Source organism: Protopterus annectens, chromosome 1.part2 (genome assembly GCF_019279795.1).
Source record: "Protopterus annectens isolate FY-2018-M chromosome 1.part2, PAN1.0, whole genome shotgun sequence".
Taxonomy (NCBI): domain Eukaryota; kingdom Metazoa; phylum Chordata; order Ceratodontiformes; family Protopteridae; genus Protopterus; species Protopterus annectens.
This window is the reverse complement of record NC_056727.1, coordinates 97,212,889-97,231,029: the sequence shown is the minus strand read 5'-3', so window position 1 is coordinate 97,231,029 and position 18,141 is coordinate 97,212,889. Positions and strand designations below refer to the sequence as shown.

The 18,141-nt window shown below is 41.7% G+C and overlaps 1 protein-coding gene across 2 annotated transcripts in view; it reads left to right on the top strand.

Moving 5' to 3' along the window:
- The window catches only part of PUS10 (pseudouridine synthase 10), a 1,838,120-nt gene that overhangs the window by 138,449 nt on the left and 1,681,530 nt on the right, over window positions 1-18,141 (top strand). Inside the window, exon 3 of one of the 2 annotated variants that reach the window (XM_044055017.1) lies at window positions 8,842-9,102. The exons of the other annotated variant lie outside the window; for it this stretch is intronic. Within the exon in view, the coding sequence (XP_043910952.1) occupies window positions 8,842-9,102 (261 nt within the window). The remainder of the gene's footprint in view (window positions 1-8,841; window positions 9,103-18,141) is intronic. 2 annotated transcript variants of the gene reach the window in all.

The following is an 18,141-nucleotide window of genomic DNA, read 5'->3' as shown; positions in this document are numbered from 1 at the left end:
AGCATATTAGGACGCATACTTAAACCCTCAAAGAGAAGTGCGAGCAGGCGTAGCCTAGTCATTCATCTCCTCCACTTGTCAGCTGCAACAAGCCTCCAAGGCACTAATCAAATTCCGTTCACCCAGATTGTAGTTTGTACTTTATCCCTGTACTCCATCACAGCTGGCAAAAAAATAAGTAGATCGGTTCCATTTCAGATTTATTTGTACTAACAAAATAATTTTGCCAAAACTGTTCTGTGGGGGTAGGATTTTTTAAATATTATTTAAACAAGTAAGAGCACAGGAAATTTGAGCTGTTTTGGCAGCCAGACTTCTGGCCACTGACCTTGGTGCCAAATTTATTCAACACCTGCATTTAAAGCAGTTAAGTACCTTCCAGTGTTTACTGTTACCCAGGTATCCCTGTAATGTTACTTGCATTTCTTTTCATCTGAAATAATTTAGTGTCTTTTTTCACTATTTTCGTAAGTGCAGAAGTACTTTACAGGAATTCAAGACGGTTTGCATTCAGGATTGTGTGGAGCTGATTTTTCTCCTGGTGGCTATGTGAATGATCTCTCCCAACATTTCACTCTTTGTCCAAGTACATTAACTTATGGAGAAATACTAGATGGCTGTTGGTGCCCGGGTCATCCACTAATGCATAAGCATTCTTTTCTTTTGCTGTTTCCAGCTGAACATGTGGCATTGCAAATGTCCTGAACAGGGATCTCCTACTCTTGAACATAATGGAGTGTTACAGTATCCATACCACTGACCTGCTGTACACAAACTTCTGTAGGTATTATTTGGGTCATTACACTGTCTGTCATGTATCCTACTTCTGAAAGGGGAAGAAACAAAATATGATTTGATACGAAAAGTAATCTCTCTAGATTATACAATTGGATGAGCTTAACTTGGGGATTTGTGATAACTTTTATACTCCTTTGTTTTTTATACTTCAGTGCTTTAGGTTTTTTCACGTTTGTCATTTTCTAACTTTTCAATTGATTGATTCAATTAGGTGTTTTATCACTTTGAAGTTAGGGAATGTTTGCTGTACACAGATGCATGATTTCTCGAGTCCTGTCAGGGACAATGGAATTGTATGACTGGTGACTTTTGTGCCTTCTAGTGATGGCAGTGAATTCCTCACAGCTCAAGCTCCTCTCTACCCATAGCTCCCTGCTCCTGCTGCCTTCTCCAGATCTCATTGCTGCCATTAAGACAATGACATATCCAAGCAGCTCAAGCCTTATTGGAGTGTTTTATCAGCACTGGTGCAGCCGAGTTTAGCATTTTTGTCTATATTTGACAGCTGTTTTTAGCAACAGACTCATTCAGGGCTTTGTTGCTCTGTTTTTCCCTCAGTTTTCTTCCTTTTCTATTCTGCCTCCCATCTCTCTCCCTATACAGTTGTTTCTTGGGCTGTTGGCTGCTTGGCTTTTACATTTTCTTTTCTCTTTCTGGTGAATTAGAACATTTTGTAGTGCTTGTTGAGGTGATGTCAGTTTGTTTGGTAGTGCTTTTTTTGATAAATAGGGCAAACCTAGTTTTAAAAAAATGCAAGTTGTAAGAACATAAGATTTCCCCTGAGGACCCACATGACTTGTGATTCGTGTGTTTAGGGGGTTGTCATCTCATCTGTACAACCAAAAACCTGGCAGATCAACTAAAATTTAGACAATTAAGAAATTAAATTAAAAAAAGCCATATTGTCAGATAAAAGAAACTTTTACTGCCACAGCCAACAAACCCACCATAATAAACCTCAAACATTCTGGTCAGGTATAAATAAACTCTTGCACCCAGGTCGCTCAATCACACCCACCCCCTCAGGCTCCAATCTCCTCAGCTCTAACCAAATTGCCAATTCTTTTAACACTTTCTTCACAGACACCATTCAATCTTTGGCCAATCGGCTATCCCCTGACACTGCAACTCCTTCCAATATTATCCCTAACAGACCCCCAATATTTCAATTCCAACCCATTCCTAGATCCATTGTCTGCACCCTTGTCAAGAAACTTAAACCCACCACCCTCTCTGCAGATCTACTACCTGCAGAATACCTGCAAAAAGCAGCCAAAGCAATAGCCTACCCCATATCCAGCCTCATTAACAGAACTATTTCTGAAGGAACTATTCCATCTATCTGGAAAATCTCAGATGTCATCACCCTGCATAAAGGTGGTAATTCCAAAGATTTTTCTAACTATAGGCCTATAGCCGTATTATCCCCTCTGGCAAAAATTATAGAGAAGTGCATTCATAAACAACTATTAAACCACCTCCTAGAAAACAATCTACTAGCTGCCTGCCAAAATGGATTCAGACCATTTCACAGCGCCTCTTCTGCTCTTCTTTCCTTCATCGATGTCATTAATAAATACCGTAATATCAATACTCTGTCCTCAGCCCTCTTCACTGATCTGTCAAAAGCCTTCGACATGGTCAGCCACCAGCTACTCATAAACATACTTAGAAACTTCTCACTGGATCCACTTGCTATACAATGGTTCCAATCCTATCTAAGTAAGAGGCAACAGGCTGTACTATGGGAGAATAACTTGTCTTCCCACCTACCTATTGCCCTTAGTGTCCCTCAAGGCTCCATATTGGGTCCTCTCCTCTTTTCTATTTTTACTAACTAACTTCTATTTTTTCTACACTCTGTATTACCTCAGGCCACCTGTATCCAATATGTGGATGACTCCACTCCTCTTCACTATCACAACTTCATTCCCTAACCCAAGACACGTTTAACACAGTAGAGTATTGGCTTCTTCAACGATGTCTCATCCTGAACCCCAAAAAAAAACAAAAATGCTACTATTTACTCCCACCTGCAGAGCCCCTCACTGCATTTCACAGTCACATCTGGCAATGGTACAATCATATCTCCAGACTCTACTACAAAACTACTTGGAGTACTAATTGACAACAACCTCACCTTCGAGCCACATATTAACAACACTGTAAAAACAGTAAACAAGAAACTATTTTCCCTCTATAGGATCGAACCCTTTCTTACCCCACAAGCCAGGACCTCCATTGCCCGGACCCGCCTTATCTTAACCCTACTATATGCATCCCCTATCTATACCAAACTATGCAAAAGCAATCTGAACAAGCTGGCTAGCTCCTACAATAATATTGCCAGGTTTGCAACTGGGTCTACCTATAGAACCCATCATTGTAACGATCTTAATCAACTAGGGTGGTTAGAATTGCCAAATCTTATTCTATCAAACCAGCTAACTATTGCCCATAAGGTACTGTTTCATCCTACAACTACTCCAATACTAACTAATCTAATCACCCCCTATAATAACCTTAAGACCCTGCGCTCACCAAATAAATTAATGGTAAAGATAAGTAAAACCAACAATCTGGCTGGAGACTCTATTCTCTAACACATTGGGTAAAACCTGGAACTCCCTCTCTACTGATCTAACCTACCTACCTTCAACTACCCTATTTAAATCCAAGCTCAAACCATACTTTAAATTGCACTGGCTATGCCCCTGTGCAAACCCAGACTAACTACCTCCACTGTCTCCAGACACTAATCTTCTCACTCACACAAACTAGTTATTCCTTTTCTACTAACATTATTGTTTGTATAACCTTTTTAAAGTTCAAATAGTGCTCAATTTCAATCACCTTATATTTTGTTGTATGTATATCCATATGTGTTATGTAGCTTAGAAGATTTTTTCCTTACTGTTAAGCTAAAATGTAATATACTAGTAAAATTAGCTAAATCTTAGTAATGTACTTGTATTATTGTGATTCTGTTCTCAAAAGTGTGGAGGTTTTCTCCCCGGGACTTCACTGAAAATGGACATATATCCAGTTGGACTAGCCTGGTCAACAAATATAAAATAAAGTAAAAATAAAATAGAAATAAAATCAGTGACACAATCTGCAAGAACTATAGTTCCAGGACATTGACAGAATGCTGGAAGAATCTTGTGGTGAAAGATGTCATCCAAGTGGAGTCTTCAGTACCAAATGGCCTAGTACCGATGTACTCAGTGCCATTCTTGCTGTCAGAACACTTGGCATTTACCTTGGGACCGAAGATTCCCAGCTTGATATTGTCTTGGAGACCTTGTTTTGACAGTCGCTAAGGAGCTTCGTGTGTCAACACTGATGCCAACTATGTCGGCACTGATAGTACTGGCCTCGAGCACTTCAGCAGATTCCATGGTGCAGAAAGGAGTTACTGTTAGATCTTTTGTGCATGTTATGTTAGCAGAACCATTTCCACTCGAGGGTACCACTGAAGTTGAACACTTGAGTCGACCATCACTCATAGTCTCTCAGGACTAGAGGAGTTCTAGGCCAGAACTGATGGCATATGAAGGTAATTTTTCCCAAGGGAGTTTGGACGAGGACTTCCACCACAACTCCGCTAGGATGACTATGTGTAAGAGGAATCACCTGAATTCCCCACAAAGGGTCTCCTGCACTGGATAGAGCTCTAGACTAGGGGGGATTTTCCCTAAAATCCCCTCAGGTGAGATTTTGGAAATTAAAGCGGCAGAGGGGGATTATTGCCTGTGGACCCCACCTTCACTAAGGGACAGATTTTACAAGAGGCCTACAACTCCTCTCCCTGAGTATCCTTGGAAGTGCCTCACCTGGATAAACGTGTGGATGGACATGCGCTACAGCAAAGTGTGGAAGGAGCCATAGGTAGTTGATCTCATCCCAAGAAAGCCAGGCAAAGTTATCCACATACCCAAAGACAGGCCTTACTGGAACAAAGGGCCTCTTGTTGACTCCACCATATTAATAGTGGCTACTATGAATGATGTCCTGGAAGATGCCCAAGCCAACCATCAGATTGATAGACTAGGGAAGTAAGTGTATGCATCAAGTATATTTGCTGCTAGGGCATTAGTCTACATGGTGCATATGGTTCATTTGTGGCCAGAAAGCATCTGAGAATGTGAAGCAACTGCTAGCTAAGGAACTTCGATCTCAACTTAAGACTCAGGTGGACACAATGAGTACTGTATCCTCTCTGTGCATTTGCTTCATTAAGCAACAAATGGGGCAGATAAGGCAGCAGTGTTAGGCCTGAACATGAGAGGAGAGGCTGGATTGTGGCTCATCGGCTTTTCTGACCACTTCAAAACAGCCTTTCTGACACCCCCTGTGATGGCAATATGCTATTTGTGCAACAAGTTGGAGAGGCCGTCCGCCTTTGCGCAGAAGGTCAGACACTCAGCACTGTGGGAGTTAAGTATGTCACCCCACAAAGAACCTTTTAGAGCAGCCAGAATATGGTAAGAAACTTGTGGTTTCACAAGTCCCAACAGCCCCAGTATAGGCAGCAACAGGACAGAGGTTTGTGGGGCAGAGTTTAATCTCCACTCAGATGCTGCCCCAGAGGAAGATGTTGTCCCTGTAAACAGGGAGATAGGGGATTCTTCTTTTGAGGCTTTTACACCTACAACCCCTGAAGGTTTGCTAGACTGCTGCACTCTGGAGGCAGTCAGAGGATGTCTCTCCTTATACACTCCAATGTGGATGGCCATCACAGTGGACTTGTGGGTAAGAAGAATCATAACCAGACTTCTTCATTCCCTTTTCTGCAACCCCCCCCCCCCATTTAAGACTTGCCAACTCCCATCTGTGCCACCCAGACAAAGGGGAAGCAACTTTGAGATGAAGGTTCAGCTCTTCTATCAGAAAGGAATAATTTGAGAGGCTTCACCAGACCAAAAATTCAGATTTTACTGCGTATTCTTTTTAATACTTAAGTAAACCAAGGACCTTGGGCCTATCTTTGATCTGCAGTCCATACTGCTGTCTCTCCTGGCTGAGGATTGCATGTTCTGTCTGGATCTTCAAGATGCTTACAAGCACATAAAAGTAGACCAGAAGAGCCAGTTCTTTTAAGTTCAGAGCCATGACATTTGGTCTCACAACAGCCTTCTGGGTATTTACCAATTGCATGACACTGATTGTGACTCACGTGATTTCTAGAAGTTCATATAATTCTTTTCTTGGATGACTGACTCCTGGTAGCTCCATTGGTGGATCCACTTGTGTTAGCAAGAAAACAACTGCCCCAAGTCTGCCTCTCTTTGGGGATAACAGTGAACACAGACAAGTCCCAACTGGAGCCCTCACAGGACCTTACTTCCATGGGCTGCCACATTGACACACTAAGACAGAATTCCCTCCTTAATGCCAGAGGTTTGCACCTCTTCAACAAGACCAGCTACCAGTAGCTCATGTTCTTGAAGTTCTGGGTCTCGGTGGTGGTGTTGATATAGGTCATTCCCAATGATAGATTCAGCATGGGGATTTTACACTGGACTCTTTGAGTACATCTTCTCAGCTGCTGCTCTACAGGATCAGACTTTCTCAGTCAGATGGAGTCTAACCTGGTGATGCTCCCATGCAACCTTTCCCACTTTAACTAACCATTACTGATCACAGTCGTTGTCACAGATGTGTCTGCCTTAGAGTGTAGGAGGTAATATTTGGGCAAGACTGTACAAGGTTCTTGGATTTTGCAGGAGGCCTCTCTGCCCATAAACATTCTTGAGATGTGAGGAGTCCTCCATTCTAGGATTGGCTCCCAAGAAATATAATTGCCATACAATTGGACCTGATCTTATCCTTTGTGCAGGAAGGCAGTGCAACCATGGTAATAGGCCCTGAACTCACGATACTTTCTGATTTCAGTGCACACACCTGGCATCTGCCAACATGATTGTAGGCAAACTGAGTAGGCAGATCTTATCACGAGTGGTCCTTGAATAGCAAAATAATGTCCAGCATATTCAAGAAGTGAGGAAACTCTTGTTGCAACCTTTTTGCTTTGGCATTCAACACCAAGTGGCCATCCCTGCCACCTTTTTCAGCATAGTTGCCCAGGAAGAACCATCACCCAAGGAAGCATTCTCCCATGATTGTCTCCTTGGGTCTCCTCTACACCTATCCCCCCTTTCCCCTGTTACCGAGAAAGTTGCAGAAAACCAAGGTTTGCAAGGATCAGTTCATTCTCAGAATGCTCTTATGGCCCTGGCAGGCTTGGTTCTCCTTGTTGTGACCTCACTTTGAAGAAGAAACCCATTGTTTTAACACAGAGTTCCACCCTTCATAGCTCATCCATCTGGACAGCTGCACCCAGATATTCAGTCCTTTCATCTAACCTCTTGGTTTCTCTAATTCCAGTAATGGCCAGGAGCTCTCAGTTCCCTGTTGATGTCATTGAACTGATTACAGCTTCTAGGAAAACCCTAATCAGAAGGGTATATAAAGGTAAATGGAAGAAATTTTTGAAATGGGCATCAGACTGGCATATTTCACCTATTTCAGCATCTTTGTAGGAGGTTCTAGCATTTCCAACAGAGATGGGTAAGAGAGGAGCTAGTTACTCCTCAATTAATGTTCTTTTGGCAGCGGTTTCATACTTTCACAGGGGTTTTCCAAATCATTCATTAGCCGCTCATCTTTCTTGTAAGGCCTCCATTAATTAGCACTTGAGTGTCTAACTAGATCTCCCTTAGACCTGACTGGTTCAGCCAACCTTAAGTTATCCTGGAAAATAACATTTTTGGTAGCTGTTACATCTGCTAGAATAGTTTCTGAGCTTCAGGCCCCTTCTTCTGAATACCCCACATTATTTTTCACCCAGACGGTGCATCTCTTTATCCTTGGTCAAAAGCAAAATGGATTTCAGATTATTTTTTTTTTTTTTTTTTTTTTTTTTTTTTACTTTTTAGTGGGCAGACAGCTTTCTGTCCCACCTACGCTCACTCAAAGTTCAATTTTTCCTTCACAACCACCCACTTGAAGAAATTACTGCAGTAGCTACTTAGTCTTCCCTATATACCTTTGCTAAACATTACAGGTTCATTTCAGTTTCTAGAATAAGAACATCCTTTGGAACGGCCATTTTCAGAGGTTTATTTGGGTAAGTTAGTTTGGAAGTCTATCCTGCAGTTACAGTTTCGGCACAGGACCTGAGAAATACATAAGTTATATACTTAACTGGAATATTAGAATTCTCTGGTCTCTGTATGGACACTAGAAAAACCTGCCTTTCTTCCCCTACCAAATTGTCATTTATGAGTGACCGTATCGATGTCTTCTTGTTTGTCTAATTGCATACAACTTTGTTGCTTCATGTTGTCAGTCTTAATCTGGAGAAGGCGGTAGGAGCAGGGAGGTATGGGTATGTAAGAATGTGAGTTGTCAGGAGTTTGTTGTTACCATTAGAGGGCGCCAATGGCACTAGTCTTGTAGTTCCAGTGAATAAACAGACAGCAGAGAAATCTAAAGTCACTACATAACTTAAATTTTTGATGACAATTTTGCAACTTGTTGAGATGTTATGATGTGCTGTTGGAGGATGGGAGAGATTCTTTGTGTTGTGGATGTGCTAACAGCATTTACAACTTGTTGTGACATCTAGGTTATAGCGCTAATCTTATTTCATTAGAATTTGCTATATATTCTTTTTCTTCAGTAACATTAACTATCGTATGCCTTTTCATCTTCTGAATGTATAGAACTGCAGATTTGTGCAGTCTTGGAGATTATTGTGCAGTAATGGATCAGGCCTGATATAATAGACTAAAAGTCTGAAGTTAAATAAAGGTTGCAATCATGGTTCCTTTATCTAGGTCTGCTGGAGCTAAAGGAACTGTTGAGATTTCTTTGTCAGCTTTTGCAGACCTTCTCTGAACATTGGCATGGATTATTAATACTGTAGGTTGTATTTTGTCCCAAAAGCTAAGTATAGTTCAGTACACTGATAGTCATGTCATGCCATCAGTTGCTACCCACAGTATATAAATTAATCGCTCTTTCATCTTCTTCTAGGAGCTGGTGGCAGAACTCGATCAGTTTGCAAGTATAACTGTCAACATTACATCTGATAAGCCAGCAGAAGATGTTGGTCCACCTTGTAAGAAAGCTAAACTAGAAGAAACAAAACAGGGAGTAGAAGAGACCCAACAAAATGGAGAAATGCAGCCCCATCTAGAAAATGCAGATTCAGGTTCTTTTAAACGTCATCTCGGAACATGTGTTGTATGTCTGGGAATTCTTCAGCAGTGCTGTCAGAAGGAATTTGCAGATCAGGTATTGAAACTGGCTTATTGGTATGGTTGCTAGATTGTCTGGGTTCTGTTTATGTTGCTTAAATTGTCAGCCTTGTACTGTAGACAGATTGTCGACTGTGGTCCAGGTGATTGGGGGTTCAAGTAGCTCCCCAGGCTATTGGAAGAGCCTGTTAGGGAGAGGGAACTGTGAAGGGGAGGGGTTCACTTGTGTATTCCAGGAGATGGAGGGGCTGTACGCATTCAAGGTCAGACTTGGTGGTGTGAACTTTCTCGTGAAGACCAGGAAGCTCCCCTCTCATTCCTTGAGGTGTCGGGCAGGGATGCCTGGAGGAAATCTCCTTTGTAGAAATGAGGAGATTTTTTTCACTATAATACCATTATATGCCCCTCCTCTACACTTTGCTGAGTGCTTGCGTTAAGGACGGGGGGAAATTTGAACCACCCCTTATGGCTGTCTGAATGATGGTCCTTCCTGGACAACCCCCACTCTTGTAATAGGGAATGAATAGGATGACTGCCTGAGGAGAGGGCTGTTGATTAACAGACAGTAGGGACAAAGAGTGCAAAAAAAATATCACTCTTAGGAACAGTACATCATAAAATGGCATTTCTTTTTTGTATAGATTTATAGTATGTAGTGTTGTACTGGACTAAGTGGGTTTGACATCAACGGCCCTCCTTTATGGTTCTTTGGTAGGGTTCATCTTTTCCACTGAATTGTGAATGGTGGGAAAACTTGGAGATTCTGAGTTCAGGGATATCAGCACAACTTAATGATATGTTCCATGACATGCATGGTAGACTGCTAACCAGTCAAGATCCACATATGTGTTTGTTTTTATTGTTTCTGGGAAGAGCATGGTAGTGGTCACTAGACAGCAATACACTCTTGTCAATTGAAGAAGCAAATGCAGAATGGCAAAGCTTTGATTTCTTCAGTAACCAAAATAAAGTTAGCTTCATAAGGTCTTCATGAGTGGACAGGCACAAGGATCTCTATGCAGTGCCAGGCTTAAACTGAAGTACCTCTACAAGAATAAGTTAAGACCTGACCCTCCAAAAATGAATCTAGTGCCAAGAGGGGCCCATGGTCCCTACAGGTTTTGAACCTGCTTGAATAACAAGCCCAAGTGTGTAATCTGCTTAAAAGAAGATGAGAGAACCAAGGGGAGTTTCTCCCAATCCCCACACACTGGGAAGTTCTGCCCTGGAGTTGCAGTGCCTGCTAACCTTGCATTGATTTGCTAGATCCTGTGATTAACCAGCCTTATCTATGGAAACAGCTACGTAAGTCATCCAGTACTCAAGACCAAGGACTCCCCTCCTATCCCCCCAGACTAATTTTTCATCTGGTTCTGTCTGAGGAGGGTCCATTAGTTGGCATTCCAGAGCTTCTGTAATTCATTGTCTTCATTCCTTGGTGCCTGTGAAAATGAGTTTTCATGTTTTTAAGTCATCTGTAATACAGGAAACTCTCCCAGTCCATGTCAAGAATGTTTCATTCAGTTGGAGTGACAGTAGACTTCACCTAATGGGTCTGCTGCTATTGCAGATGCCCTGATCCTGCCAAATTTGCTTGTTGGAGTTTCAGATGTTATTGAAGCAGATAGAAAGCCTTCCATTTGACAGATCAATGCTTTCTAGTGAAAGCATTCTCACTTTAGGCAGATCTATCATGTGGGTCAGTTAATTTACAGGCATATTTATTTCTGACACCTACATGATTTGGGCCCAAGTTACTCCATAGTCAGGTTGCATGTTTGCGCTTATTTGAACATCAAAAACGAATGAAAAGCAAACCAGTAAAAATAAACCCCAGCAGGACAGAAGATCCACAAAATATGTTTATTGAGCGCTTTTGTTTAGTATAATACAAAACTTCATCAGAATATCAGGTAACTTTCGTTTCTCTCCTTTCTGTGCACCAACACCGAGCAAGCTTCACTGTGTGTGGTTTCACAGAGCAGGAGGCATCATCACATGGCCAATCCTACTGCCTTGTTAATATCTGTTGTTACACCCGTGGCACGATGCTTCGATTATGAGATTTTGGTGGTATTATTACTACCGTAATGGTAAGGGGCTTAAAATTTCACTCTTCTTGCAACACAGCGTGTGTTACTGCTGCTCCTCTGTTTGCTATTCACAGATCTGGTGGAGGACAGGACTTTGGCCCAGCATTGGCTGGTCAAGTTATTCCTTAGAGGAATAGCATTTGTAGTCTCCTTTGAATAAGCTTCTTCACTCTGTGGAACTTAGTCTACATCGTAGACAAGTTTACCATTTGAGGATACTTGCTTGGTGGCAGTGAAGGTCATTTGTTGGAAGAAGTTTTTCTTGACAGTTGCCACCTTTGTATGAAAAGTCTTGAAGCTCATGATCTTACTTGTAGAAAGACATGTTTGATGTTTCACAAAGACAGGGTGTACATGTGGATGAGCCTACCTGTCCTTACAAAGATATGTTTGGAATTGTCTCTGAACAAATCTGTCCATCTGCCACTCTTTTTCACAGGGGCTGAAACCAGGGGAGAGAGGGCCCTTTTTCTTTCTGGATGTGCATTGTTAGATTGGGTGTTACCAGAAAAAGATGCACAAATTTTGGAAGATTTTGGAAGATTGAATATTTGCTTATGTCCTTTGGGCCTTGGATGGAAGGGCTTGTGATTGCCACGCAGACGTGTCCAAATGGTTTGCCACCTGCATTGTCTTTTGTCATCAGACAGCTAACCAATGGCTAGTACTATAGTTGAAGTACACTTCAGTGACTACCTTCAGTGCTTCCCTCAAGTGCATTGTATATGCTGTAGCCACTTTATTTTTAGTGCACATATTCATTAAGCATTATTGTTACTACTGCTGCACCACAGTTGGCCCTTATTTGGAAAAAAGCAGCCTGCTTTCTGAGCTTTGTGTTTGTGCAATCCTCTAGCTTCTTCCACCATGGTGGTTATTGTCTGGAATTCAACCCAGTGAATGACCAATCCATCAGGAAAGGGTCCTTGATATTAGATATGAGAAATTTACTCCTTCTCTGTCAGTTCATATACAAGAAGACCCTCCTTCATGGGTAAGGGATGTTCTCCATTTGTCCCTTTGGATATTTCTGTCTTTTGCCACAGTCTTTGCTTTGTGAGTTCGCTGTGAGTTGGACAAGTATGTACTTGTCTATTAATGTGTCAGTTCTTAAGTTTTTGATTTTCAAACAGTTGCTCTATAGTAGTCTTGGGAAAAACTGATGGGATTGGGGGATGTATGTGCATATGTAGAAGATGTAGTACATCTCAGCGAGCATGTATATGGGTGCACAGGTATCCTTCAGTATGCAATTTGAGTTTTTTTTTTGTCAAATTGTGATTGGTAGGGAGGATAAACCCCATGACAGACCCATCAAGGAAGGCCTAATCACAGAGCAGCAGATATTGTAAGGACACATATGCTGTTTTCTTGCAGTTTATGATGTCATAGCTTTTTAGTGTCAGAATTCTTAATAGCTGTTTTTAGAGACAGCAAAATACAGCTGTGGTATGATATTATACACCTGTATTGAAAATTTTCATCAGGAAACATAGATGAAAGGAGATTAGTTTTACTGATGAAGACCACTCTTGTCAGCAAACAAAAGCAATATTATTTCCTCATTCTCAGACTATGGAAAGCCAGACACCTAACATGGGTGTTATCAGACCTGCAAAAACTTCTCAGTCAGACTGTGCTTGGAAAACTTGGAAACAGTAATTATCTGGTTCTGACCATGGCATTTGTTTAGCTCCTGCACAGTCAAAGCTAAAAAAGCCATCAAATACACTAAAGCATTATATTTATGTTGCAGGCAGATATCCGTGTTCTCAAGTTGCAGAAACTTCTAGAATGAAGTTAATCACCTAACAAGGCATTCTAAATCACAGCATATCCTTCACTGCATAATTGCAAATGACTTTGCAATAGAATTCTCCAGTTCTGCTTGACCATACACTGCAACTCCTGACTTTTACAAAAAAAAAAAAAAAAAAAAAACTGTCAAAAAGAAATCCACATTTTAATACAATCCACTGTCAATGAAACATAACTCTCCTTAGAACAGCACTAATGAAAGTGAAGTCAGGGAAAGCAGCAGGCTTAGATGAAGTCACTCCAGATACTATCAAGATGTTGTGAGTTATGGAAGAAATAGCTCCTGAAGGTACTCCTTGTGGTATAGAGAGAAAGAGAGAAAGAAAGATATGTCCCATATGACTGGTGATTGAGTATTCTTGTGGCAGTTTACAAGAACAAAGGGGACACTCAGATATGTGGGAAATATAGAAATATCAGTCTCCTGTCACATTGCATGAAAGCACTGGAAAGGGTGAGTGATGAAACAAATTCACAGAGTAGTAGAAAGTAAGATGGGAGATGAGCGATTCAGATCAGGATACAACACAACCGACTTAATATTTGCAGTAGGACAGATCTTCGAGCAGAAGTGGGATGAGGAGTCCAACTGGGCATTCTTAGATTTGGGAGAAAGCATAGGACAAAGTCATAAAAAAGCTAATTTAGGCAGACATGAGATGATTCAGGGTCCTAGAAACATTAGTAAAATTAGGGATGACTCTCAGAGGGGTTCCCACTTGGAGTGGATGTCCCTCAGGGCACAGCTCTGAGTCCACTGCTGTTCATGCTAGCAGACAGGTTGGAGGGGAGATAGCAACAAAGTTGCTGTATGTAGACAATGTGATACTACAAGCAGACTCTGAACAGGAACTTCAGTAAATGATAGGGGACTAGAATGCAAAACCGAAGGCATATGGGATGAAACTGAGTACAGACAAGACAGCTGTCCTGGCAGCAAATGGGGAACTCGGAAGAAGATAGCTAGAGAAATAGTGGAACAGGCAGGGAAGTTGAGGAGCTGAAAAGACAGTGTCTCTCTCTCTGTCTGTCTGTCTCTCACACTCTCACTCTCACTGTCAGTAGTTCCTATCTCAAGGGAAGTGAATGTGCTGGCAGATGCTCTGACATGCTTCTTCAATGCTGTTGTGGAGAACTAACTTAAAAGACTGTGTCTGGTCATGATATTCCAGAAATGACTACAGTCAGAGGTGCTGCAGCCACCTCGCAGAGAGTGTCCGGGGTAATGTGTGATAGAAGAATACCAGAGTCTTAAAAGCATGATGTACAAATTGGTGAGTTATAGATACCTGGGCAATGAAAGCAGAGCAGTTGAGGCAGTTTGAGATGATGGATATGAAGTGCCTATGATGGATGATAAGATGCAGACTGTGGGACAAATGAAGAAATGATGATATGACTTCAGAGCAGAAGCTAAGGTAGTCCCGGTGGTAGAGCATTTAGTTATTTGACATTTGTTTACCAGGTTGGTCCGACTGGGCTGCAGAGCCCCTTTTCAGTGGAGACCTGAGGAGAAAAGCTCCACAGAAATATCAGTTACATAACAAAAAAGATTTCAAGATATTAATATAACAAATACATACATATTTGTAAAAGAAACATTTATTGTATATGAATGTATTAGAATACAATAGCAAAGTTGTGGTTTCAAACACCCATGATACAAATTAACAATATAATGTGAATATGAAAGTTAAATGATCATTACCAACAGAGGAGATACTAAGTTGGAAGAATGTCAAGGAGAACAGTAAATGTGGTTCAGTCTCATGTTTAGGAAAGCAGTAGATGGTAAGGTGAAGATGTTTTGGGAGCAATAGGAAGAGGGGAAGAGGAGAGTAGGATGGAGTGCATAATATTAGCTACATGACAGTCGTGAATGAATGTTGAAGAAAGTAAGAGAGGGACAATGAATCGAGAGAGGTGGCAACATTTGATGCAACACTCCAAACCCATGTAGAGAAATGGGAGGAGGGGACCTGCTGCTGCTGTTGAGGATAATGAACATAATTGTGATGCAGTCTTTACCAAGTCATTGCTCTTCAGGTTAGAACAGTCTCTTCACTGGTTTATTAAGCAATATTAAGCAATATTGTGATCTGCTGTATCACCCTGTCTGCGCCATATTAATCTCATTACTGTTGCAAACATTGCCTGATAGTTGTAAAAAGCAGTCCTTGCTCCCATTCCAAGATGTACTAATCTATGCAGTACTGCCAGTTCCCATCCTATTTCTCTTCAACCCCACCTCTGGAAGTTGAATGAAAAAACTGTTTGCAGTGAACTCTCTTCTTTCCTATACCAATACAAAATACTGTCCACATAGCACCACAGTTTCATAAAACACAGAAGCATCCAAACTACCCTACACACACTTGTTGATAATATCCTCACTAGCAGAAGCAAATGCTTCCATGCTGGTGGTGTTTTATCAATTTATCCAAAGCCTTTGACTCTCAGTCATAAGCTACTACTAAACTCATTCAGATACTCTAGTTTTGGACTCTGTGATACCTTGCAAATAGAAATATTTTTATTCAAAAACTGCAACAGCATTTCTGTCCCCCCTCCAAAAGAAATCACATGGGCCCCTAGAAAGCTATCCTAGTTCTTATTCTGTTTAGTATATTTATTCACTCACTGACCTAAAAAACCTATCTGTTTTTTTTATAGTGATATTTTACTAAACATCTGCCAACTATAAAGCTGTTAAGTATCTCAGCACGCTCTTACTTATTAAGTAATTCCAACGGAATGGTAAAAAAGCATAGCAATATTCTATAGTATATCCACAATGCTGCATAACTTACTTCCTTTTTGTACCCCCTTGCCTACAGTGTTGGTAATCTCTCTTTCAAATATTTGGGGGAGTCATTGTAGATCAAGGTTTAAACATGTTACACTAACATCATCAGGCACTAACCATGATAATCCCAAACAAATTGCCAATACCTTTAGCACTTTCTTTACAGAGACCATCCAATCTCTTGCTGACCAACTATCTCCTGACAGCTCTAGCCTGACTACTGCTATATCCAGCTCACTCTCCTCATTTCACTTTCAACCTGATCCTACATCCTTTGTCTGTACCCTTATTCAGAAACTCAAACCAACACCCCCCTCAGCTGATCCACTACCAGCCGAATATTTACAAAAAGCTGCAAAAGCCATAGCCTACACCATCTCCATCCTGATTAATAGAACTATAACTGAAGGAACCATCCCATCCATCTGGAAAATTTCACATATTCTCCCCCTACATAAAGGTGGTAACTCCAATGAGTTATCAAACTACATATCCATAGCTATACTATCACCCCTGGCAAAAATTATGGAAAAATGTGTACATAAACAACTGCTAAACTACCTTACCCAAAACAACCTACTAGCTAACTGTCAATATGGTTTTAGGCCATTTCACAGCACCACCTCTGCCTTCTTATCCTTCACTGATTGCATTAACAAAAATCGTAATAATAACATTCTTTCCTCAGCCCTGCTTATTGATTTCTCTAAAGCCTTTGATATGGTTAACCATCAGCTACTTGTACTTAAAACCCTCTCACTTGACTCACTGGCCATACAATGGTTCATAGGTTCATACTAGGCTATCTGCCCTAGGGCATTTATAAGCCTAGCCAGAGTGTGTTTGGCTTTCGCCACTCATTTTAAATTAATTTTGCTATGCCCTTTTTCAAGGTTAGTATACTGTGCCTCTGTCTAACAGTGACACAGAAGTGATACCCGGGGTAAACCTACGATCTCCCATCCACTCATCAAGATTCCTCTTGAAGAGAGTCAATGAGGGACTCTGCCTAACCTGGACTGGGATTTTATTCCAGAGTGAAGGGAGCCTCTGGGTTATGAATCTGTCCCTCCAGCATGTCCTATTTATTTCAGTGCTGAGGTTCAAGTCTCTCGAGCGCATAGCTTGATGGGATTTGGATTTTCTGAGTTGCAGCATGTCCATTAATTCTGGGTTGGACATGGCTTTATACGTCAGGCACAGATCGCCTCTGAGCAGGCGGTATGCCACTGAGTAGAGCTGGCGTTTTTTAACCGGGCAGCATATGGCATCTGTTTGAGCCCTTTGATCCTCTTGGTGAGGTACTTTTGGGGTCTTTCCAGTTGCTGCAGGTGTCTGGTAAGGTACATCCCAAAAGGGGCATTGTACTCAATTATGGGCCTGATGAGGGATGAGTAAAGAGGCACGATGACCTCCCCTGATCTAGATGTGAATCCCTTCATGATTAGGTGGGCTATATAAAATGTTTTTCTAACCACTTTGGCCACGTGGTTGTCAAATGAGAGATTGCAATCAACTTGGGTCCCCAGGTCCCTAATGACTTCTTCTGTACTTAATGGATTGCCACCTATGTGGTAATTTGTGGGCACTTTGTTTTTGCCAAAGGGGATGACTGTACACTTTTTGGCGTTTAGCTTGAGGCCATGGCTCTGGCACCAGTTGTCTGTTTCTATGAGGCCCTTTTGGAGGATGCTTGTATCGGCTGGAGAGTAGATTATGGCGCCCAGTTTGCAGTCATTTGTGAACGTGGTCAACCATAGTCCTTCGGTGTTGGCCTGTACCTCCGAGAAATATATACCGAACAAGAGAGGTCCCAGGACTGAGCCTTGCGGGACGCCACTTGTAACTGGTTTGGAGTCCGACATGGCTCCAGCAATTCTAACCATGTGGGTTCTGTCCTTGAGCCAGTTTGCAACCCATCTAGTGACATAGGGGTCTATATTTAAGCTGGTGAGCTTATCTATAATGCCCGAGTGGGGTATTGTATCGAAGGCTTTTGCAAGGTCCAGGTAGGCTGTGTGGACCACCTTCCCCTCATCAATGGCCTTGGTGACTGTTTCAAAGAAATCGACCAGGTTTAAGAGGCAGGATCTGCCCTTAACAAAGCCAAACTGGGTAGGATCCAGTGTCTGTAGGTCCCCAATATATTTATTTATGAGGTCCATGATGATCCTTTCCATAGCTTTGCAGACCAAGCTAGTCAGGCTTATGAGGCGATAGTTTCCAGGATCCGTTGAGGCATCACCTTTGTGGAGAGGGACCACTGTTGCTGTACCCCACTCTTTGGGTACATATCCTGTAGTACGGCTGAGATTGAACAGTAGTTTTATGTTTGGGTTTAGCTTGGAGTTCATGTAGG